At 42.5% G+C, this 25,487-nt stretch overlaps 1 protein-coding gene across 1 annotated transcript; it reads left to right on the plus strand.

The window, feature by feature from the left end:
* Positions 1–505: 505 nt before the first annotated feature.
* Positions 506–25,460, plus strand: ARHGAP5 (Rho GTPase activating protein 5). Its single transcript, XM_061550107.1, has 7 exons — positions 506–659; positions 7,263–11,161; positions 13,335–13,461; positions 17,060–17,137; positions 18,654–18,785; positions 20,155–20,260; positions 21,784–25,460. The coding sequence occupies exons 2-7, from the start codon at positions 7,475–7,477 to the stop codon at positions 22,064–22,066; spliced, it is 4,413 nt and encodes a 1,470-aa protein (XP_061406091.1). The 5' UTR covers positions 506–659; positions 7,263–7,474; the 3' UTR covers positions 22,067–25,460.
* The last annotated feature ends 27 nt before the right edge of the window (positions 25,461–25,487 follow it).

The following is a 25,487-nucleotide window of genomic DNA, read 5'->3' on the forward strand; positions in this document are numbered from 1 at the left end:
CCCAATCCCTTCGCCCCCCCTCCACCCCCCAACCCAATCCCTTCGTCCCCCCTCCACCCCCCACCCCAATCCCTTCGTCCCCCCTCCACCCCCCACCCCAATCGCTTCGCCCCCCCTCCACCCCCACCCCAATCCCTTCGCGCCCCCCTCCACCCCCCACCCCAATCCCTTCGCCCCCCCTCCACCCCCCACCCCAATCACTTCGCGCCCCCCCTCCACCCCCCCACCCCAATCCCTTCGCCCCCCCTCCACCCCCCCACCCCAAACCCTTCGCCCCCCCTCCACCCCCCACCCCAATCCCTTCGCCCCCCCTCCACCCCCCACCACAATCCCTTCGCCCCCCCTCCACCCCCCACCCCAAACCCTTCGCCCCCCCTCCACCCCCCACCCCAATCCCTTCGCCCCCCATCACAATCCTTTCGCCCCTCCCCTCCACCCCCACCGCTGGCCCCGCCTCACCCGTCCGTCCGCCCGCCCGGCGCATGCGCAGTGGGCGCGAGGGAAAGTTGAGGGAGACGGCCATTTTGTTGTGGGAAGTGGAGCGCGGGGAGAACGCGCCGCCGCCGCCTCCGTCCTCCTCCTCCGCCTCTTCATCCTTTCTCAGCGTCAACAAGAAAACCACTCGTATTGTCGCTACTGCAAGCGCCGTTACTACCAAGGTAACGCTTTTTATACCTACTCGTGTTGCGGTGAGAGAGAAAGAAAAAAAAGGATTTTTTCCACGTTTATATCAGATCCCGATTTTTTTGTGAGGTAAAAAAAAATCCCCTCGCCACAAGCGGCGACGGTGGGTAGCCGTCGTCTGTAAAGATTAACAACACGAGCGGAACCCTGTGACCACACAAGCAACAGGGGAAGCAACAACAGGCGAAGCAGAAAGCAACAACAGCGAGGGGAAGCAGCAGCAGCCGTCGCCGCCGCAGCTGTAACGGGACCTATAGCCGGGTTCCTTTATCGCCCATGTGTGTCGCTTGTGCTTCCACTACTATTGTCAGTCGTGTAAAAGTCATGTTCTGTTGGTATTTTAGTGTTAGCGCGGCTAATTATTGCTACCACTGCTATTGATTGATTGATTCGACGTTGCCGACGCCCGTACAGAACGTGGTTGGGGGGGGGCTTCTACCCGGTGCGTGGCGGCGTGGTTTGGTTGTTGTGGTGGTTGTTGTGGTGGTGGCCACGATTCTCTTGTTTTGATCCCAGCGGTTGTTGCCTTGCTGTTCGCAGTGGTTGTGTTCTCTCTGGTGTAGTGGTGGTGTGTTTGTGATGGGTGTTGTGATGATCTTTAGGTTGTCAGAATGGTTGCGTCATTGGTTGTGGCGGTTGTTGCTCTACTTGTGGTTGCAAGTGGCTTTGTCGTGCTACTTGTGATGTCGCAGTTGTGTCGTGGTGTTGCGATGGTTGTGTCGTGGTGATGGTGGTTTGTGGTGGTGGTTGTAGTGTCGTGGTTGTGTTGTGGTTGTAGCGGTTGTGTCGTGATGATTCTAATGGTGAGTCGTGGTAGTTTGCTCGGTGTGTTGTGTTTTTAATGGTTCGAACATGGTGGTTCTGTTGTGGTCGTGTTTAGGTTTGTCATTGTGGTACTGATGGTTTTGTCGTGGTTGCCATCTAGGTGTGTCGTCTTACGGTAGTCTTATCTTATGGTTTTGATGGTTGTGACACAGTGGTTACGTCGTGGCTGTGTCGTTTTGTGTGTTCTTGAGTCCCAATATGGTTGTGGTTATTGTGCCATTTGTTGTAATAGTTGACGTGTTGGTGTGTTGTGGTTGTTGTCATGGTAGTTGTCTTGGTGGTTGTGTTGGTCTTGGATGGACTGTTTTTTTTGCTCCTGGTTTGGTGTTTTGTGATAACGGATGTGGTTGGTGGTGGATGGGATGTTGTGATGGTTATGGTGAATGTCAGTGATTTTTGTTGTTGAGGTGGTTGTCTTCATCTCGGTTGTAGTGTGGTGGTTATTATCAGTGGCGTGGTTGACATGGGCTCTGGTGGATGGAATTAAATGGGGGGGGGGGGGGCACTGTCCAATCGCCAATGTGGTCCAGCCCGGCGCCTGGGCCACATTGGCCCGTGGGGACCGGCGCAGTTTCACCGCCTGCACTCCCTCCGTGAGAGCTGCGCCATTGGGTTGTGTTCGTCATGGTTGTTGTGCAGGGGTCTTTTTCCTCTCCCAAGGTTTCGTGTTCCGTCACAGCTCTGAACCCGCACACACGTGATTGGTTTCTGCACCGTGCAGTGGCCTGTTCTGGGCGTGCACGTGTCATGCGTGTGTGCACGTGTGTGCACAAGAGAAGGATTTGTGTGCACTACGTGTGTGACACCGTGCGTGGTGTGTAACTAGTGTGTATTTTGGTTTATGCGTGAATGCATGTCGTATGTGTAGATGCATTGCATTTCTTGCGTGTCGGTGCATCTCTTGTGTGCGTGTAAGTGCATGTGATTTATGTAATTGCAAGTGTCCCTTTTTTGAGTCTTGCGTGTTTTAGCTAGTGGTGTGAGCCATTGCAGGTGGTGTATGCGCAAGTGTACGTGTCAATGTGTGGGTCTTGTATCCGAGTGCTCGAGGCTGTGTAAATGCATGCATGTGTTGTTTGCAAAAGTGTGTAACGTTGCATGCCATCCACACGTGTTGTACGTGCAAGTCTGTGTTGGGTGTGTGTGGGTTGTGTGCGTGAGTACACGGTGTTGCATTTGAATGCACGGTGCCTCGAGTGTGAAGCTGGTCCACAATCAATGCTGCGGGCTCGCAACCCTCCCCCCCTGGACAATGCACTGCAGCGTTCACATTTTTCGCGCAAATAAAAACCAGGCGACACAATTTAGGACGCCGTCGGTTTGCGCTGCTCTAATTACGTCACTGTGTAACGTTAAAGACACCGCTTTGCCTGCTCCAAATCGCGCAGTCTGGTGAGGGGATACGTGAGGCAGGACCGCCGACCTGAGCTCCACGTTGCAACACAGCTTTTATATCGCATACTTTGGTGAGATTTCGATTTTCAGCTATTTAAACAAAATGAGGAGGTCAAAAAGTTACAATGTGTTGCAGTCGCTTTACACGTAGCGTTGATGATGTTGGTTAAACCTCTTCACGCAAGAAAGTGAAAAAATTGTTGTTACCAAGTTCTCGTTTTGAGCGTAGATAATTGTTTTTACGAATGCTATTTCACAGGTTGTTGTGGATAAGTGATTATTATGTGGAGCGTTCAGTTCCTGGTATGTGTGCTGTTGAGCTGGGGTTTCCTTCAATCTGGGAAGTCAAGTCTAGTGTTGCCGTGGGCATGGCAGACGGCTTATATTCTGATGTCTCGTGCAGCATTTCCTTGAGTACGTACAGTTTTAGACATTTGTGTCGCGTTAGCTCGGTGACATGCCATGCCCGAGGCCCTCTGTAAAATACAGGTTGGTCGTATGTTTTCCCCATGGTATTACCTAACGCTGAGAATTTTTTTTTTTATGGCGGACACATTTGTTTTATTCCACAGTGTTGAGATGCGGTTGCATTTAGGCGCCGTATAAATCCAAATTGTATTCCGCTGTAAATAAGATGGCATGCCACCTCAGGCAGCATTGACATTATTATGGTTATTTCTCTGCATATGCAGTAGGTTATTACGAACGTTTGTGGCTGTTATTTTTTTTTACAACGGTTCGTGAATATGTAGGCCATCCGGCCAGGCTCTGGAAAAATAACATGACCCTTCACCGGCGGTGTTGTAACATTGCGAAATATCACGTGCAAGTATTGAGAAATCGTTTTTAAATATGGGAAATGAAAGCTGGTGGTTTGGCAGTGCCTATTGTTGGTTGGTTTAGTTATTTCTCCCTAAATTGAAATGCACGGCGTTATTGGTACCTCTGAACATTGTACATGCAGGAATATTACTCAGTTTCTCAGAATAGACTTCCGATATGGGAGACTAGGCGTTACAGTTTGCATCGATAAGTAACGTGGCCTCGTTTGTAATGGCAGTGAAATTAATTACATTGGAAATTGATTCACATCTTTTATCATACATTTTAACATCGAGCACTGACAGTGGCTCGACATTGTGGTTTAAAAACAGCAGCTGTTAATGTCACTGGTGAGACTTGTGTGGTAGACAACAGTATGAACATCCTTATGAATGGATTTCAACAGCACATGTATTAGCTAGCCAAAAATTTACTTCCAATTTCAATCCACCGTACTTGCTTGCCTTGTTACAAGTGGGTGTGTGGTTAAAAATGCTCTGGTTGGACTATCAGCATAAATAATTTATCCTCGTCAGAGGATCATTCTAATGCTTTGTAGTGTTCAGACAAAATGTGACAGTGCAGTGTATAAGGATGCCTTACAAGCTGGGACTGAGTCTGCAGTATATGACTGGAGTATGGGTAGCAGTGCTTCTCAAAGCCCTTACTCATCGTTACGAATTCTATGTCTACAGCAGTTTCACAAAACACTGCACTCTTTTAATTTCAAACTGCTGTACTGGAAATACTTTCTTGAAAGCAATCCTGTTTAATTTAGTGATTTCCTCTGTTATTTCAGCTACCTTTTATATCAGAGTTTTGACTGTTTTTGTGCATATTGTCCTTCACACCGTGAAAAACAGTACGTGTCGGCTTTATTTTTTTTGTGAAATATTTTGTTTTGCCTTGTGGAATATTATGGCCAACCGTGATTTAATTTTCACTGTAATTTGCAACGTTATTTTACTTTAATAATTTTACGTTGTATGTTCTGAATGCACTGCTGTGAAGTATTAATAAACGTGAAATATTTCAATTGGGTTGTATAAGATTTAGTTGCTGGATCCATTTAATCAACAATGGGGCCTATGTTACTGCAAAATTGTGAGTGCTAGGGTTTTATTCAGCAGCTTGGTCGATTGTTGCTGAAGGGTTACAAGCATGTACACTTACAGGCGTTTGTCAGTCCACTGCCGAATGAGGGCTCCCTGCACCCTTCTGGTCGTTTGGGTTACGTGACCATATATCACCACTGTATTCAGTGCAAGTTGATGAATGCGTGAAGCATAGACTTAGGGGCAGTGGTACAGTACAACAGAATGCACCGTTCTCAACCCTGTAGCCCACAACACAACATGTGCACATCATGTGTTGTGTTTTTTTTATAATTACGTCATGGAGTAGATACTTGAACAGTTTTGTGTTATATTGTTATTTTAAACTCTTAATTAATGTGAGACCCCTGGTTGGCCCTACTGGATTGGTCCATGATTCTTGCCACAAGGACAAAACAACTCTTGTGATCAACCAAGAACTCGCCGACTTGGGGAACCGCTATCCCTATTGTTACATACGGTATATTCAGATGAACTTCATGAGGACTTGGTGAAAGGAAAAATTATCATTTGTAAAATTAAACAAATAATAGATCACGACGTTTCGATCGCCACACAAGCAATCGTCTTCAGGTGGGAGACGATTGCTTGTGTGGCGATCGAAACGTCGTGATCTATTATTTTTTCTACCTACGTGACTTTTCCGAAAGAACCAAAGAGTGGATTCCTGCAGTCACGAAAGCTTCAAATCAAGATTAAAATAGAACAAGTTCGTTCAAATTAAATATGCATTATGTTAATATGCTCAATCTGAATTCCACTTATCTCACTGTACTGTACTTAAAATTCTACTCGGAGCTCCATTTTTCAGAACACTGGTGCATTGTGTTTTTTTCTGTAATGGATGGATAATGGATGTTGCCAATAATTAATGGTCTTTGTTAAAAGTATGTGGTGCACAATAACAATTTTGTAATTTCCTGTGATTTTCAAGGCGGTTAAAAGGGCCCAGTTTTGAAAGAAATCAATGGTATTCACTTCTGCACCCATTCCATTTTAGAGTGCGTTGATCGAATCTTGAAAGGATTTCCAATAGCCTACCTGCCTTATTTTTCTTTCCGATTGTTCAGGCATCGGTGTTGTCCAGCGACGGACGCAGGGTGCTTCAAATTGTGGTAATCAAGTCGTGACAGTTTCCGACTTTCCATATGCAAGTCGACATGAGGCAGAGCATTCAATATCTTAACAAATCAGTAAATACTCCCTTAATTCCCTTTTCATAAAACATGTTGCAAACCCGTGAAGAAAAAACATTGCATGGAAATTGCTTCCTCCATATTATTGTTAAGTGCAGTACTTGTTACGCTGTCACTGTGCGCCTCTCCCAGAAATGCATCACACAGTTAGGCAGCTCCACAGGCACGAATTTGACAAAGGGTAATGAAAGATTTTGGTGATAGTAAGGGCAGTCCCTGTAAGTGTCAGCGTTGCGCTTTTAATGGCTGGAGATATGTCACGAATGGCTGTGGTGTTGTGGGCGGCAACTGTGGTGTGACAGTAAGTAGGATTGAAGTATGAGGACTTGTCTGCAACCCTGCCTTGCGTCAATAGGTATACAATGATATCTGCACCGCATCTTAAAAAGGTGGTGCCCATTTTTCTCATTCACATAGGGAAATTTTTTTTAATGGCTTGAAATCCCAATACGGTTCTTATCACACCACAAATTACCCAGCAGCATTTAATTTACTGGAACTACTACCGCAAGTCGCACAAATATAATTTTAATACTTCATGAAATGTAAACGTAGGGTATTTTCATTTCCATTAAAGAGTGTGCTTAATAGGTTTTCATTAAAATGCACAGTCACTAATATTGTATGGTTTCAGTATTTATATCTCGGCTGACGTTGAATGATTGCGGGAGAGTGTAATTTGTATCTGCTGACATTAAATGCTCATGTCATGTGTTTTTATAACATTCAAATGTATTTGATGCTGTATTAAACAAAATTGTTTGGTATATGTTTACAATATCCTGTGTTTGTTTATGTCTGTGTGAAGAATCACAAAGGTATAGTGCTGTGAACCATAACAAAGTTAACTCATTGTGACATGCCTTTGAAAATATGAAAATAACATTTGGGGGAAAAATCCACTGGGCAATTATTATTGCTAACGAGTACCCTGCGACAGTTTGACACTTCAAATTTCTCAGAATCAAACACTAAAATTGCATTTTATTCTCTTTCGACCTTGGATTTTTAACTGGTATATCTATACTTTAATGGATTTAATGTGATTAAAACTTTCCTGTCGATGGTAACATAATCACACCTGATAATGTGTACTTAAAATGTGAAATTAAGTACGCTACTGTCATTTGTAACTAATTTTAAGATGCGATTCAGAAAAAAAACTTTTTGCAGATCTCGCTGAGGCGTATTCATTTCTAACGCGAGTTCGCTTTATCATTAACAGGGGTGAAAAGGGCGAATGACATGGAGGTTCTTCACATGCTCCTGCGAATCATGAAGAGGACGATAACGAAAACTTGAAACATTTAAGAAGCTCGTGTGGGGTACACTGCTGCTATGGCTATGCGCCCTTGAGTTGTGCTGACACTTGCACGCGCTCTGCCAGGAGTGGTGGGTCTACGTTTCAGCCTCTCGTGGGAGGATGTGAAAGTGGCAATGGCGAAGAACAAAGAGTCCCGCACGTTCAACATCAGTGTCGTAGGGCTTTCAGGAACTGAGAAGGAAAAGGGGGCCACAGGTATTGGGAAGTCCTGCTTGTGCAATAGATTTGTTCGTCCAAGGGCCGACGATTACTTTGAGGTACATACGTCTTTAATCAGTCAGAGTGATTTTGGTGGGCGCGTTGTAAATAACGACCAGTTCCTCTACTGGGGAGAGGTCCGAAGAATTGATGAAGGCTGCGAGTATATCTTTCGGGTAGTTGAACAAACTGAATTCATCGACGATGCCACATTTCAGCCTCATCGCAGTACCAATTTGCAACCGTACAGCAAGAGATCTGTAGCAATAAAGCTTAGTTCGGCTGAGAAACTAATGTACATATGCACAGACCAGCTTGGAATTGAGCAAGATTTCGAACAAAAACAAATGCCTGATGGAAAGCTTGCAGTGGATGGATTTCTCCTGTGCTGCGATGTTACTCTTGTACAGAACAGGCCTCTGGATGATCAGCTGGAGTTCATAAGTAACTTGTACAAACAGCTATCTAAGACGAAAAAACCAGTGGTTCTGGTCGCCACAAAGTGTGACGTCATGGTGGAGCAGTTCCTGCGGGAGTTGCAGGCATACTTATCCAAGGCCAAGATCAACACTCCGGTGATAGAAACATCCGCACATGAAAATGTTAATGTGGAGCTGGCATTCATTGCTTTGGCCCAAATGATTGACAAATCTCGAGGAAAGCCTAAGATAATTCCTTTCGCAGAGGCTTCACGGCAGCAACGAGATATCCTGGATGTCGTCACTGACAAGTACACTAAGCTCCTTACGCGTGCAGTGAAGGATTTTCATGCAGAGTGGCATACAGAGTCCAATAAAATAAAGGACAGCAAAGATTACCAGGACTTTGTCTATCTACGGGGTGAGAAGCAGGCAAGGGAGCTGTTCAGAAGGCACTTAAGGAAACTGAAGGATGATTTTGTATGTCGGAAAAAGCTGGATTATCTCACTTCTCTTCTCAAGGCATTGGAAATTATTTTGCCAGATTTAGATGAAATTGAACACATGAGCTGGGAACACATCCAGGAGCTCCTGTTCCACAAGCAAGACTTTGATTCTTTCTTTATTGTCCTTCAGGAAGAAGCCTGGCAGGATAGTGATCACATTGAAAATCCCAATGATCAAAGAATTCCATTTGATTTTCTCCAGTTGAGCGATGCAGAACTCGTCTCGCAAGAGCACTTGAAGAGGCTGAAGATCCTGAGGTGGAAAGCTGACATGAAAGTGAGGTTCAAAAAGGCACTGGAGTGGAATAACCAAGTGACACCTGGGAAAGCCTGGGAAGATGTCCACATTTTTCTCTTGGATGAAGAATCCTTCCAGCAGCTTTCAGATCAGGAAAAGTTGGAGATCTATAGTCGCCACCAACAGGACATCATTGAGAAGGCAAAGGAAGAGTTTCAAGAAATGCTTTTGGAGTACTCTGATCTGTTTGTGGATCTAGACCTAAATGCGACGCCAAGTAAAGAAAAGATGACAGAGATCAACCGAGAGCTGAAAGACGAACCGAGATTCAAGGCACTGCAACGTCTGGAAGCTGAGAGACAGGCCTTGCTGCTGAAACACATTGGTTTTATTTACCACCCGACCATTGATACTTGTCTGAGCGGCCAGAACTGCATGGACATTCAGATTCAGCAAAATTTGGCCAACCGTGCATCCCAGTGTACCAATCGCTCCAGGTCCACGTATATGTCTGACAGTGTTAACACAGACAAACTGAACATAGTTTTGTTGGGTTGCGATGGTCTTGCTCATGAATTGGCAAATGAAATCATGGCACAGTCAACAGACAATGAGTATGCTTTGGATGGAAAAATGTACGAGCTTGAATTGAGACCTATCGAAGAGAATGCAAGGCTCTCGGCCAACCCTTTTCAGACATCTAGCTCGAAACCTCACGGATGCTTCTGTGTCTTTAATTCAATCGAAACACTCCAATACATTGAAGAAAACCTTGACAGCTCTACAGGCTTTCACTACAGTGACAGGAGAGACAAGACGTCCTATTTGCCCATCGCTTTGATATTGGCACATGAAAAGAAGTATTCCAGCATGGTATTGGCAACACTGAGGCTGCAAGGTAAACACATAGCTAATAAAATGCAGTGTCATTTCGTCGATGTTCCGTCAGACACATACCCATATCGCAAATTTCACGAGTTGCAAATAAAGCAAGCACTGCGTGAATTGCTCGAGGCAAAAAAATGTAGGCCCTCAGTCGTCAGCCCAGCACCATCCCTGAAAGAGTTGCCAGAAGTTGATTTGCGAATAATGATGTGTGTAATGTGCGGTGATTCATTCAGCGTAGACTTGGTCTTGACACCATTTTTGGAATCTCAATTCTGTACAATTGGGAAAATTGGGCACAGCTGCACACTGGTTCTGGAAGTATTTTTGGGCTCGCACAAGCGACGGGTGGAGATCGCACCAATCTCGTACCACTCTGCAATGATGCGAAGGGATGAAATGGTGCATGGCTACATCCTTGTGTACTCTGCAAAGAGGAAGGCATCCATAGCAATGCTGCGTGCTTTTCTGTCTGGCGTTCCTGATGTTTTGCCAATACACATCCTTGCTGTGACTGATACTGATTGTGATTTCTTCACTGATGAAATCAGCAAAGACCTGCTGATGGAGGGCGAGCAGATCGCCAGTGACATCGGTGCAAAATTCAAGACCACATCACGGTTCTACAAGCAGACGGAAATGTTCACTGCCTACTTCCGCGAAGTGTATGAGCAGAAGCTGCATATCGAAGAGTCTATGTCCCTGTGGGAGACAGGTGATGAATCTTTGCCACAGTCTGCTGGAGTAGAACTTCAAGGATTCAATTCTAACAGCCAGGCACCTGATGACAGTGAGCCACCTCCACCGTACAGCCCAGCAAACAATGAAAAACAGCCATTCCCTCTGAACATGAGCGATATGTTTCAGTTTTCAGCTGCTGAAAAAGAATTTAGCGGTGGAATCGCAACCGTACCACCTTACGGCTCTCCACTGTGCAGTCACGATTACCTGACGGATCGAAGCTACAAAATAGGCCCTCCAGTCTTGCCAAAGCCTGTCCTTCCCCCCAGACCAGATCCAGAGCTTTTGAAAAGAATGGAGACGTTGCGATTTGGAGGAGAATCGATCAGGAAGTCAATGCGACAAACGCCAAGTGAAAGTGACCCAGGTGACTACGCTGATCCCCTGGATGCCATCAGCAGGTTCAGAAATCTGGAAGAAAACATCTACTCGGTTCCCCAAGACAGCAAACAAGGGAAAATAATTAGGATCAGAGGGCGGCCAGTCTACCAAGTGTCAACGAGCATTCCGGAGGGGAGTGTGGATAATGGTTTGGATGCCAGCACACTGGAATACAGGACTGTCAGTGTTCAGGCGCGGAAGCCTGTGCCGTACAAGCACAGGTCGGAGAGACTGAAGCCTCGCCGCACAGCGCCACCAGAACTGTTGGCCACCGGGTCGCCATCCGAAGGGAGCGATGAGGAGGTGCAGAACTTCTTCCCTTCACTGAGCAGAAGAAAACGCAAGCCGAGAATGAGTGACTCTGACCTGGACAAGCCGTCTGCAGATCAGGAGGATCGCAAGAAAAAGAAGAGTCTGCTGAGAAAATCAAAGGTAATTGCATCATAATTATAATAATTTTCAGCCCTTTTGGCAGTCCACTGACGGACGAAGACCTTCCCATGCCATGTTGATTGTGATGGTTCGACTGTATAATAACCATGCTGGTTAGTGAGAGTTGGTGAAGTGAGGGTGCCCAGAACTGGTGCAGATATATCAGTCGCTACTGATGTTAGCCGTGACCAGGAATCTAACTCAGATTGTCAGGCTTTTAAATGTGCAGTACGCAGAACTGATGTACTCCTGCCTGCACCCCATGGTTACATCTCACTATCAAGAAATGCACAAGTCATTTCACCTCGTACATTTCCTAACATAATAATTTTACATGCTTCAGTGCACCACATCCTGTCAGCTCAACTGCTTGCTTTTTTGCCCAACTCTGCAGCCTTTGTGCAGCTGCACATTCTGTGGTTTTACCGTCCCTTGTTTCTCCCATATCCACCCACTTCCTGGCCTGCCCTGCTTGCTAACCCCTGCCTGCAGCATTTAAGTGAGGGTTGTTCTAAAATCATGTCATATTTAATTTTAATGGCTAAAGGAATGCCATTTTAGCAAACTAATTGACTTGAACTTTCACCTTCGAATGCTGATGTTGACATGCAAATAGCCATGCAGCTTCAGTGTTAAGCGTGAGCTTATTGAACGTCATTTTTAAATAATTTGTTCGTTTTATATTAAAATGCAAAGCCGTTATTTAAAAGATCACATACAATTGTGCACATTTTGGGTACATCTTTATTGTCAGTGATAATGTAGTTATACATTCTCATTAAATAGGGTGGATTCAGTGTACAATTTAGAGAATATTGTTCATGCCTGAAAAGGGGAGACAGGATTGATAAAAAGATGGAAATTAAGGTTTGTGTTTTGTGATAAATCTGCATATATTATATTACTCGGAGATTACAGTAAAATGTGTGCTTAATTGAGCGCTGTAGCTTGTTTACATTAGTTTCACATACTCATTATGATCTGATTTAATAAATAAATGCAGGTATTGAGGCACTAACAGGACATTAATTTTGACAGATATTAATTGTGTTTGGGAATTTTAATCGCTTTGGTTTAATTGCATCTTAAAAGAAGAGATTTGTTGTAATAAAAATGTTTAAATGTTTAAAAGAGATCAAATTTGCTTTACATTATAAGTAATACAAAAACAATCTGATAAATTCTGTAATTTCCATTTAACATATACATACTCCATTAAGATGGTTTACATTTGTAAATGTCAATCAAATGAATGCATGTCTGTCAGCCTAGATTTATGGGTAAATTACTGAAGACTCGGGCTTTAAATTCCTATAAATGATTCCCATTTATATGAATTTAAACCCACCGCTAAAGTAAGGTTGCCCCTTATAATTTGTCCCTTATTGCCCTCTTTACATGGCCATCATGACAGGTATGGTTCTTCTGTAGATGTGCACATGCACAATGTGCAGACCAGTGCTGAGCACAGCATATTTTCTCTCGCCTTGAAATCCTGGGCTCTCATGTGCCTCTTGTCACCTGACAAAACGACAATGGGAAGTGCATATAAGAAGCTAATATAAGCACCCAGTCTCTCAATAGCAGATGTAAATTTTTTTTTATATTGAAGGTTGTTAGGATTATTTTGTAGCAGAGTGCAATGCGGGAACAATGCACACCGGCTTAAATCACAGGATTCAGCTTGTGGCATACAGGGCTATTATTGCTTTGCTTGCAATGTTTGGCTGCATTTTTATTTATTATAATTGTTGCTTACTGACAGTCACCTTTCTTCATTCTACTATTAAAATCAAAAGATTTTCCATTTAGCCTACATCGGCTGTTTAGGCAAGTGGTGATGCATGAGGTGGTGGTATGGCCAGCACCACACCCGACCCGCCTTTGCCATGCCCGGCGGCCTTTGGCACCCTAGTGCTGACTTTTACACACTACTCCATGGACTTATTTAAGGTTTAACCAACCTAGGGGTGGCCCAGAACTGATTTAGATATTTACCCCTCATTGGCTGTAGCCAGGAATGCGCTAAACATTACGCCACTGCACTACACTGTACATGGAGCATGCACATACACACGTCGCTACAGATTGTTGTGATTTAAACACAAGGCCAAGTCGAGTAAATTATTCCCTTGCTGTGTTTTGTCTTTTCTTGTTGCTGTCGCATCTTTAGTACCGGAAGCCGGAGGTGAAGAAGGAGAGCGTGTACTTTGGATTGCCTTTGGTCGAGGTGGTGCAGTCGCCTGATAACCCCATTCCGTTATTCGTGGAAAAATGTGTGCTCTACCTTGAGTCTTGCGGTTAGTTCTCACCACACACTCCAGAGGTCACGTTTCTTTACAATTCTGCAGAACGATTGTGGTCTGACTTTTTATTTTTCGAGTGTGACGATAATTTAATGTGCATTTATTTTACCGTTTGGTATACATGAGTATATTGGCATCTGTTTTTGGAATCGTGGTCAAACTGAAAGAATAACAGTTTCATATCCTGCGTTGTTGGTATCTGATGCATTTTAAGTTGAGAGAGAAAATGGCAGCCCAGGGCATGTAATGCTTGGCTTAGCACACATAGTTTAGTTTGAATAGCAAGCCTCTGCAGGCTTTGACACAAGGAAATTACTTTTTATGAGCAAAATCCTGCTAACATAAAGCCAGCAGTACATTAATAGACAATGGAAATCTGACTTTATACATTTAAAATCACCTTTAAAACTTTGCAATTATGACAGGAAAAGCTGTTAACTTTTATGAAATTACAGATATAGCGATGTGCTCAGCCCATTTTAAAAGAAGTGTATTTTTATGCTGTATTAGTTATATGAAAACCATTTATATGGAGAAATATTTTCATGATTGGTAAAGTTATAATAATTGCATCAGTACATGGGGTTTATTTAGATGCAATAATGTGTTTGAAGGATATTGTATTGTGGGCTCTAGCTAGTGATGGGTATATGGCAATTCATTCTATACGTGTCTGGAAATATTTGGGCAACACAGTCTTAACATTATCCCTTTTCTAAATTCTCACTCGTGGTAATTACTGTTTAGAGTTTAGGAAGCATTTCTCCTGTAGTAAACTCTATCCAGAATTAAACTCATATTTTGAAAGTAAAATTTTGGCTTCATGCAATATTGATCATGTTTGGTGCTCAAGTAGTTGCCTACTAGTTGCCTTGTCTTGCGGGTGGCCAGCCACATGGTTATATTTTATTCACTTCTGCATCTGGTATTGCGCTCATCCTCTTTGTATTTTGGGCCAGCTTCTCAATTTTTTATATTTGGTTATTTTGTTCATTCTTCCTTGTGCTGGTAGCTGAGTTTACACTCAAATCAGTGGCTACACCAGGGTATTCTGAGCAGGAAGTTGCACATAGTTCTGTGAAAATTTGCAGCTTTGAGATGGGTTTGTTTAAAGTGTAGTTTTTGCTCGGACAATGCTAATGAGTTGCTGCATTATAATTGCTAGTGACTTAAATGTGTCTCAAAATCCGGAAGTTTTTTTTAAGGATAATGTACATTGCCGCGAGAAGAATGTTGATATTCTCATTCAGTTATTTAATAGCGTGTCAAGATTCTAAAATATATTTACATTAATATTAAATGTAAAAAGTATGAGGAATGTGAGAATACAAATTAAAGGACATGCTTTCTCCCAGTGAATTTAACAATTATGGTTATTCAGTTACAGGAACAAGGAGTGCCACAGTCATTTGTAACATAATTGACTAACTATAATCTGCCTTGTGTTAAAATATAAGTGCACATTTTAATTATGATCTCCTTTAGACTGTTCTGATTGGTGTGTTAAAATTAACAGGTGGAAATAATGTTAATAGTAACGCTTCACACACCCAAAAGCACCTGCAATGTTTATTGCACATTTTTATTTCAGTTTAAGAGCTAATTTTAGTTTTTTCATTTGGGTTTGCTTATAAACAACTCAATGTTTCATAGCTGCCAAAAAAGTATAAAACATTTGAGGTGACACCTTTCCCCAGGGCGCATACTGATGCAAGGCCCATGTAGAGTTTATCATTTGCCTCGAACAGCTTGAAACCGTGACACTTCTGCAACAGCTTAACCCTGTTCCTGTAATGCGAGACGGTTCTAGCCAGGGGATTCTTTTTTAAAGGTACCACAGAATGATGATAAGCTCGTTGTAATGACTACATCTACAACAGATTTCCTATAGGTACTTTTTTTTAAAATCCCAAACCTTGTGGAAAAGGGGCCAGTAGTGTCATAGGAAGGAAGTCTGTGCAACAGGGCTCTGCTAGATCCTGTGAATGGATTGTGAGATCGCTGCTGGTGCTGTACCCCGATTGCCAGCCTGTAGAGCACAAGGCAAACATATCCAGGCAGCTTAGTGCAGTGTGCTATTTGTCTGGTGCACTTCTGTTGTCTTGGGTAGTGTTTCGTGAATCTATTTTTGCTGTGCATTCTTGACCCTCGGCATTCATCTCTGATGTTTGGGCAGCGTAATGTTGGTGTTGTGAACCTCCCAAGCATCCAATAAGCGCATGATCTATTTCTCCTTATACGTGCAGTGCTTAGTTTGATTTGTAGGGATTTTATTTATGGGCAAGTCAGTACTTTTTTACCATACCATGTGAGTGGTATTCCTATAATGGAATTCATTCTGTCATGACCTGAAGGGGCTTGTTTGAATAAGGAGAGGACATTTTAGATCTGTTTGGTTATATTGTTAAATAAACTGCCATGGCTGTAAATGCTGGGTTAACAATCACAGAGCTCTGCATTTCATCAAAAAGATGTAATTTATATTCGGGTGCAGAATAAAATGCCCTTTGAACATCACATTACATAATGCAGAATACGTGAACTGGCTTCAGTTGTGAATGATTTGACAACAAATCAGAGCCTTTAAAAAAAAGGATCATATTTCTTTGTCAGTTTAACCGGTAGGCTCAATTAAATATTGAATTTCACCATATAAAACTATGAAGCCACAAGTATTGAATGCATGCAAAAAGCTGCTTTAGTGTGTAACTACCACTTCCCAGAAATAAGGCAAATGTGGCTTACAGCCAGGAACATCAGATTTGTCACTGACAATGCAGGGAAGGCACACCAGGTCATTCTAAATGGAATAGACATACTTTTAAATGCTTGCTCTTGTTCAACTGGATTGGCCTGGATTTGTATGGTGGTCATGCAGCTATAAGTCAATATAATTTTTCTATAAATAAAAGTTGTGCAGAGCAAAACATTATTTTAAAGAAAGGGCTGCTTTTGCATTTTGCATGTTTTTCTATACTCTTGCTATTGCCAAGATAAAATAATTTCAGTGATACTGCATATTAGCTTAGTATTGTATTTGTGAAATATGCATGTATTCAATGATTAAACATAATAATATACAGTCCTTTATCACAATCCACTTGTTGATGAAGGTCTCCTCCACACCGTGCCGGTCATAGGGGTTGCTTGACCATACTTCACCCAATGGTCATTGTGGGTTGGTGAAAGGGAGTCCAAGACCGATTGCAATATCACTTGCCACCGATGTTAGCCATGGACAGGGGTTGGCAATCTGCGGCTCCGAAGCCAAACGCAGCTCTTTGCGGACTGCCTCGTGACGTAATGTATGTAGGATGTTTTCACATGCATTGGGGCTCTTGAAATATTGAGTTCCGTACCTAATTCTAAAAAAAATGCTGCTCTTATTTTGGTTGTTGACCCCTGGCCTTTGCCAAGAATTGAACTTGAGGATCACGGGTTCATTTCACAGCCCACTAAATGGTTGCGTTATTTGAGCCACCTCCCCCCCCCACCCTCCTATGTATTCTTTAAAGGAGTGACGTGATAATATTTTTGTTTTGATATTTTCAGCTTGTTTTAACATCATTATTTTGATGTTGAGTGACTGCAGGGATTACAACGGAAGGCCTCTACCGGGTTAGTGGCAATAAAACAGAGCAAGACAGCCTGCAGAAGCAGTTTGAGTGTGGTATGTGCCGATTTTTTGTCTTTTATAAAAGCCCAGCATTCCGTTTGTTTGTTCGTCAACTAAATTATAAGAGCCTTTCAGAAGGTCTGAATCAAAACTTTCTAGAAAGTGGACCCCCCCAAAGTTTGAGTTTAAAAAGTTGATCCAACAGGTTTCCAAAAAATTTCGACCCCCCCCCCCCCATATATTTTTTTATTTTGTAGTCATATAAAGCCTACACACTCTACATACAATATTAGTATCTGCACACATTGAGGGGTGGGGGAAGAAGAGGACATCAGCGGGGGCGACGGGTGAGGCGCTAAGCGCCAAGAAGGCCTCGACAGGAGCTAGAATAAGGTGGTCATTGGCTGCCGAAATTCGAGTTTGTGAAAATGCCATTTTCCCCCCTGGTAGAAAGCTTTGTGGTTACTGCCCTCTACTGTTCATAGATTGTCAACATTGTTATGTTCTTGGCAGATAATAATGGCATGATATTTGTTTCTGCTTAATTTCTTATATTAAATAAGGTTGAATATATTGTCAAAAATCTAAGCTGTAAGTAATCAAATTTATTGACAAATAGCATGCCAATTAGCTGCACTGGGTCTGCACCTGATTTATCAGAGCAATCGATCCCACACTACTATCCAACCAGAACTGAACATGTATAATACTCCTGGAAATTGTATATGTTGTTCAGTGGGAACAACCAGTTGAAAATCAACAACATTGAAATGCGGCTTGTTTATATATGTTTCATATTTGAGCATGTTTATAATGCCTGTTGATTTGGTAATTTAATGTTTCCAATAATTAACATAAATTAAATAAGTTTCTAAAATGTATTGTCAGGAATCAAACATAGCAACAAATGTCGTGGCATAGATACTGCAAAACTAGAATGTGTTTTGTTGTCGTAATCTGATCCTGTTTGTTTTAATTTGAAAGTAAATTTTTTTAAATTTGGGAAATTGTACCGAATGTAAATGGTGTGCATGTTATATTAAGGAATTATGCCGTGTCAAGGTGGCCGATATACCTCAGAGTTAGCAATGTTGAGAGCTTGAGTTTGATTCCATGCAGCCACCCTTGATTAACCTGGGTTCTCAAAAGTAGAGAGTTGGTGCTCTCTACCCAGTCACCAATGATTGCACAAAAAACACCACGTGAAAGTGATATTTATTTGGTTACAAATAAATGGAATCCCTGTCATGTGACGAACATTACTCTGGCAGGGTCGGGGGAGGGGAACATACTGCTTTCTCCCTGTTGTGGACCAGAAGTCACTTAAAGGGAATTGAGAGGTAGCTCTGGTGTAGCCGTTTCTGTGGGCCGTTCTGTAACGCGGAGGATTGCACTGCTTAGCGAGAGATCTGAATGGATATTTATATTGATGCTGATTGCACGGTTGCGATAGAAGTCCACTTTTAAAAGGGATGCTGACTAGTATCAATATTGTGTTGCAACGTTGCAGTTTGTGCTGCGAGTGTGCATTTCCCCGGTTGTCGATATTGCTTTTGGGTTTCCCTTTCAGATCACGGCATCAGCTACGAGGCGATGGATGTGAATGTGAACACTGTGGCTGGGTCCCTCAAGATCTTCTTTGCTGAGCTGCCAGACCCTCTGCTGCCGTATGATATCCATCAGGATCTCATGGAGGCCATCAGTATGTTTCCGTTATTCTATTTCAAGTTGCATTCATGTTTCTGTCATTGTACATATACATGTCCAGCCCTCTGTTTACTGACTCATGGACGAGAGCCTCTGCACACTTGAGTTGTGGGGGTTGTTTGACCCTACTTCACATTGCTGGTCAGTACGTGTTGGTGAAGGTGGCGGGGGGGACATATGTGGGGGCACAGTAAAACCATCGATTTTCCTGTAATTGCCTCTGCAGCCCCACATTATACAGTCTCTATTATGCAAGGTTGTCACTCATCCAAGCACTATCCAGGCTCACCTTGCCTGAGATTCTGAGATCTGGAGATGATTGGGCAATATCGCGTTCTTGGAAGGTGCCACCAAAGACAACCGCAATATTCAATACTTTGAGCTTTACCTAAATAATGGGGTTAGGTACACAACAATAAAAAATAGACACATCACAATTGAAATAAGTACCGTACTGAATGCCAAATAAACTATAAACAAATGAATATAAATAAACATGTAAAAACCGTTGATACAAAAATAATTTCTCGACAATAAATAGTGGTACAAATACTGAATAAATACTGCACTTACCGATGATGATCCAAAGCAGAGTGTGGTTGTGAGTGTTTGTCCGCAAGGGGGAAGCGATAGTGCTACGAACCCGGCGACCCGAGTTCGATCTCGCTCATGGACAACACCAGTGACGATTACCTAAACTGGTCATTGTCCTCCCTTAGGTCGACTCGGCCTTTCATGGTTACCTGGCACGATGTGTAACTGTTGCTACTAGGGAGACAAAGGCGACCGGGCCTGGTGCTGGCCACCCACCCCCTCATGTGCCGCCCTTCATATGTGCTCGCTAACAGCACTTCCCCCCAACAGTTTTGTTAAGGCTATATGTGGGATCTTTGTCTTTGTTTGAGATCCTTGCACGGCAAAGGTTGAGGTGCCACTGACTGCCTCGCGTCCCTCGCCCGTCCTGAACCACTGTATCAGCCAATGATACACTACTTCTGGGCATAGTATACCCGCGAAAGGCCAAAACTAACCTCCCGCGATAGCTACATTGGGATACAAACAGGTTTCCCACGACAGGTCGAAACCGCGAACGATAAACCCGCGATGTTCAAGGGTAAAGGTGTCCTGTATTAAAACAATTAAACGTTTTCATAATGACGTGTATATATTTTGTATTAAAAGTGTAAAATGTTAATTGAACATTCATGTAAAAAAATGCTTGTAAATATCAATGTGAAATCCTACACTAACTAGAAAATATTTTGTATGTTTTACCAATGACGTTGGATTTTACATAGATAAAATAGACAATTTATATTGGGATAAATTATTTAATGCATGAACTCTATTGTATTTGTGCGCAGATATTCCAGACAAGACAGGAAGACTGCTTGCCCTACGAGGAAAACTAAAGAAACTGCCACACGTCAACCACGAAGTCTTCAAATACATCATCACTCACCTGCACAAGTAATACAGCTGTTTGTGTTTGCGCTATATTAGTGGGTTTCTAACCTTTCTGGAACAGTGAACCGGTCAATCCTCAAATGTTTCATATGGACCACCATACACCAATAACATTTTTCGAAATTGAAACTACTCCAGAAGTGCTGAAAATATGCCCATTAAAACACTGTAAAACGATTTAGCTTGCTTTTATTGGCTGTAAAGAGTTGTGTAATTGACATTTAATAAAATATAGCATCGTGGAAAAATCATCGTATATGGGACAGTACTGTGGACCGTTTCCCATGGCCTTGAGGATCACCAGTGGCCCACGGATCACAAATAGTGAACTGCTGCGATAAATGATGAGAAAAACAAAACTAAACACATTCACTAAAAACACTGCCTTCAAAGGAAAACTATATAATGGGTGACGTTTTGGGCAATGTGCCTTAATAGCACAATTTGAAAGGCGCTTCTTTTGAAGTTTACATTGTTATTAATGCAGTTATATTGACAAATATTTGTTTTGTTACGTGTGCTTGTTGTGCCAATGCAGCATCACCAAATAATATGCTCTAGATGATACATAACTCAAAATAATGAATCGCATAATTGTGGGGAATATGAATAACAAAATGTTATTTTTACATGCCTCTATGTAAAAAACCATTTGTACAACCTATTAGCGGCAAAATTTGAGCACCATTATTTCAAGACGAATACACTGGGCCAATTTCAACATACATTGTCTCGTCAAACTATTTAAGCTATTTAAACTATTTTATTTGACCAGCTAAGGCCCACTGAGCTATATAGCGCGTTTTCAGAAGCGACCTTGCCACAAAAGATTGCTCAACGAAGTGGCTTATCACGTGGAAATGTATACCAGCCAAATACTCTCAACGTATGTTTCTAAATATGGAGGGCAAACCCGGAGGACTTGGAGAAAAATCCATGCGATCACAGGGAGAACATGCAAACTTCAAATATACAGGCGTCAGGCGGGGCAGCTAACATATCTCCACCGCGAGATGTTAGGCTTGCTTGAATCAATGAACTGCCGATCTTGCAGGCAAGCACCTTCGATGCTATGGGATCCTAGTTCGACACAATTATATCATGCGTAACTTTAAATAACCAGTGTTGTTTTTGAGAATTTAAAGAGCTAAATAAATAAGCAGACATGTCTCCTTAACATATCCATCTCCACGTAAAAATTATATTTGTTACGCGACCCCTCAGTTGCACGACTTTACACATGAAGGAGACATTGCTAATTAATGTTATTTATATTCTCCACGATGATGTTATTGACTATTTTGAGCAATGTGTCAAATAGTGCCTTGAGTACTTTGTATAAAGGCGTTTTATAAATGTAATGTATTATTACTATTGAGAACAATGTTTTTTTTATGTGAAGACATGGTGAAGAAGGCATTGCCTTGTTGTTTATCTTGCTCTCTATAATACATCTCACTAAATGCTTTTTTGTTAACTGGGTTGTGTTCCACCTTCAACAAGTATCGCATCTTCTCCCGTTGCAGGGTGAGCCAGTACAGCTCCGAAAACTACATGACCAGCGAGAATCTGTCGATCTGCTTTTGGCCCACGCTCATGCGGCCAGACTTCCAAACGGTGGATGCCCTCACGGCCACCAGAGTCAACAAGCTTATCATCGAGACGTTCATCCACCAGTGCCCCTTCTTTTTCTACAACCAGGACGAAGTGGTGGATGGGCCCATGTCTTCTCCCGGCTCGCCGGCCGTCGTAGCCTCGGCCCATCCCGCGGGAAGCACCGAATCGCACTCCGAGCCTCCAGACGAATGAGCCGGTGGCGTTAACGTGTGTAGCAGGGTCGTTCCCCATCCCCCCCCCCCCCCCCCCCCTTTTAGCCAGGGAGAGAGGCGGCACGCCAGCTCGGTCCCCACACGACGCTGCAACTCTCCTCCTCCTCTCTGTCTGCTGCTTCCCTAGTTGCTTAAAGGCCTTGTGAAGTGAGGCGGCCAGTTTTGTTTGCTTTGATCTTGTCTTGGCGTTATCACATTGCCTCCTCGAAAAGGTGTGGCCACTAGCTTCGTTGCTGTGTCGGGCGCGAGCTGCGCTGTGCAGGCCGTTGCCAATGAGGTTGCATGAAAAACACCGAGGTGCCCGGTCTTGCACAGTGCCGCAACTGAAGTTGTAGATAAGAGTAACACAGGCTTACAATAGCTGCTGTATATTAAACTACAGTATAATCCAGGAACAGCAAAATGATGTCCGTTCTCACAATATCGTATGATGTAGACATATTCCCTTAAGATACAAGTTTAAATTGAATTGCCATTAAGTGCATAGGATAATGCTGTTTTGTGTGCGTGTTGACTGATTTAAGTATTTTCAATATGTTTACCAAGGTCCTGGATAGATTTGTTGTCGTCTTGGAAGAACTTTAGGAAGCGTGGACTGTGTGTTTTCAAGGGTTGTTGTAAGTCTGGCGGTATGTGCGTTTCCTTTAAAAAGAAAACAGCAGGGTGGGCCATGATGACTGCCCGTTTCGCTTGTTCTGCTGCCTTTAACATCTTAACCTGGTACATGTATATGCTGTCAGGTGAATAAGAAACTTTGCACTGCTTCGCAGAAATTGTGGCTATGTAGGTTCCTTATTTTGTTTTTCTAAAGAATATTCTTCGGAAGTTGTCAGTGCTGCATGTTTTTGATGAACGGTTTGAAAAAGAATCATGTCGGCATCTGTTTGCAAAGTGATTTAACATCGAAAAAATATGATCAGTATTGTATTTCAAGCAGACTTGAAGAGAACAAACATTGGAAATAGTCAAATGTGGGTAATTATGACACGTGGTTGATGTTAAACCAGTAAGCCTTGTAAACTTAAAAGTGTTAAAGCAGCACAAAAACGAATTGGTTGTCCTTTGCAGGGGAACGCTGCATAAAGCAATCGGGGTTGTAGGCTTCATTTTGTCTTGAAGGGCACATTTGAATATTGACAATTTTGTCTAAGACGTTGCATATAATGTTCATTGCATGAACGTATTTGGAAAAAAAGCACTCTTTTTGGAACGCCATTCCACACTAGCAGCATTATATGCTAATTGTATTAAAGTTACATTTTGTACACTAACAGTGCGATTTGGAAATATGGTAATATTAAACTAATTCTCTCCCCCCTTTAAAAGTACTTGCAAACATTTGTAAATATAAGTTGAACAAAACTGGACTAATCTTGACCAAACTCCAGCTTGCGTTTTCTTAATCTCATGCATTGATAACACGTGTCGGGTGCCATTTTTTAAAAATTAAATTTCACTCGAAGTTAGTTAATTTTGCGTACGTTTTTTTAACATTGCAAAGCGTCTTTGTGTTTTAGTGAACAAACGGTCACGTTACATTTCAGAAGGCTTCTCCACAAAGTAGGAAGTATGCAGCAAGTGTGTGGGAAGTCAACTTTGTAAAAGCCCGCGCCGCTACCTCTTGGAATCGGAAGGAAGGGCCAGCCACGGTGAAGAGTGCGGCCTTCTAGAAGCCGAGGACGTGGAGCCTGCCCTCACTCTTCCATGGAAGTTTGCACGTTGATAAAAAGGCTAATGCATAGTTGAAACTTATTTTTGAAGTAGCACTTTGTTGTTTCAGTTGTGGCAGTCGACAACTTTGAACGCATGTAACCCTAAAGAAAATGTCAAGCACATCATGAAGTACTCGCACATATCAGTAAAGTAAAGCGTACAAAGCAAAAAAATATTACTCCACATTACACTGATAGTTGTGCTAGTAGGCCCTCACTAAAAGTGTGCATGCCTTAACAGTAAAAACAAATAACTAATAAGCGTAATTTATGGTTCAAAAATACTGTTTAAACTCTGCGCCAGTTTATGTAACCTTGGACTGACCATTAGATTCATGGCTACTCTTCATTCAAGTGGACTGTGGTAAAAGGTCTTAAGACAATAACCTCGGAATATGTAATGCTGCTTTACAGCCGTGTCTTTCAATGAAGGTAACGCCTCTTGATTAACCGTGATTCCAAGAGGATGGTAATGATTTGTGTTTTATTTCCAAGGTTGCATTTTTGGCACGAACAGAGTCCATACAGGCAAATGCTATTTATTCCACACCCAACTTTCACTGCCAGGTTTTATTCTGTTGGTGATAAAAGGGGAAATGTTTGTCCCCAAATGATTATTTTCCATACATGCGTGGTTTAATTACTAATTTTATACTGCCATTATGATACACGAGTGGTTTGAGAAATCCGTGTATGGGTTTCATGTGGACTTAAAACCCGAGATTCGATAAATTGGCCACGATGAATCCAACTCTGCTGCTCGAGTACACAGTACACGTGTGATTTGCGCTGCATGCCACATTAGTCCTTCACGGTGCAAGCCAAGTTACTGCTACAAAAGTGTGCATTTGGTACCAGAGTTCCGAAACAAACAACATCATTTTTACCAGTATTAAATAATGCAGCGTAATTTATTGCATTTAATCCTATAGGAATGTGTACATATTGTACAAAAAAATCTCTGGAGCATGTTCAAAAATGCTTTTGTATTCGGTGTACATTTCTTGAAATCAATGGCTACAAAATGTCTTAAGTACCCTTTTGTCAGATGTAGTCTTGCTTATTTGCACAATAATTTGTTGTTTAGTTTGACTTAGTGATGCTTATTAGTGCCTGTAAAACCTAACCCTTAATTTATAGGAAGAGTTTTCCTGTGGCCAAAATGAAATATTGTTGACTTGAGACGATAGTGAGCAGTAGACTTGGGACATGCCTTGTTTTGGATGCTGTATTTTGTACACTGTTTACAGAAATCTTTTTGAAGCGTCATGTTCGATTTTTTTGTACAACCTTGGTCCATGCACAATTCTACGTTTTCTCTTTCTCTCGCTCCACATTGTAACTGAAGTGTGTCGTACTCGTGTCGTTGAAATACACTCCTGCGAAACGTGTCCCACTCCTATTTATTTGCCTGCATGGACTCATTCTGAACTGTCGCAACCAAGGTGGGAAATCTGCCAATCTGCCAATCGCTGCAACATGTCCAAGGCATGGCTGGCGTGGGAAAGGATTGATCCGCTTGCCTCGACGCAACTGCTCTCTACCCTGTGTTCATGTCACCTATTCTAACCACTACACCTATTCTGTGTAGAAATTGAGAACTTGTTAATTGTTGAATTTCGCAATGTATAATATTAAATGAATAAATTTTACTGTCTTGGATTACGCTGTGCCGTTTTTTTTTACGGT

This window comes from Lethenteron reissneri, chromosome 11 (genome assembly GCF_015708825.2).
Source record: "Lethenteron reissneri isolate LAM-NWPU_2019-01 chromosome 11, ASM1570882v1, whole genome shotgun sequence".
In the NCBI taxonomy this organism is placed as follows: Eukaryota; Metazoa; Chordata; class Hyperoartia; order Petromyzontiformes; family Petromyzontidae; genus Lethenteron; species Lethenteron reissneri.

What these genes read in the sequence shown, in the direction of transcription:
- ARHGAP5 (XM_061550107.1), top strand. Translation starts at nt 7,475, where the DNA reads ATGGCGAAGAACAAAGAGTCCCGCACGTTCAACATCAGTGTCGTAGGG. An exon ending in GCTCTACCTTGAGTCTTGCG is followed by an intron (nt 13,462 to 17,059) that starts GTTAGTTCTCAC and finishes GAGTGACTGCAG; the next exon opens with GGATTACAACGGAAGGCCTC. An exon ending in ATCATCACTCACCTGCACAA is followed by an intron (nt 20,261 to 21,783) that starts GTAATACAGCTG and finishes CTCCCGTTGCAG; the next exon opens with GGTGAGCCAGTACAGCTCCG.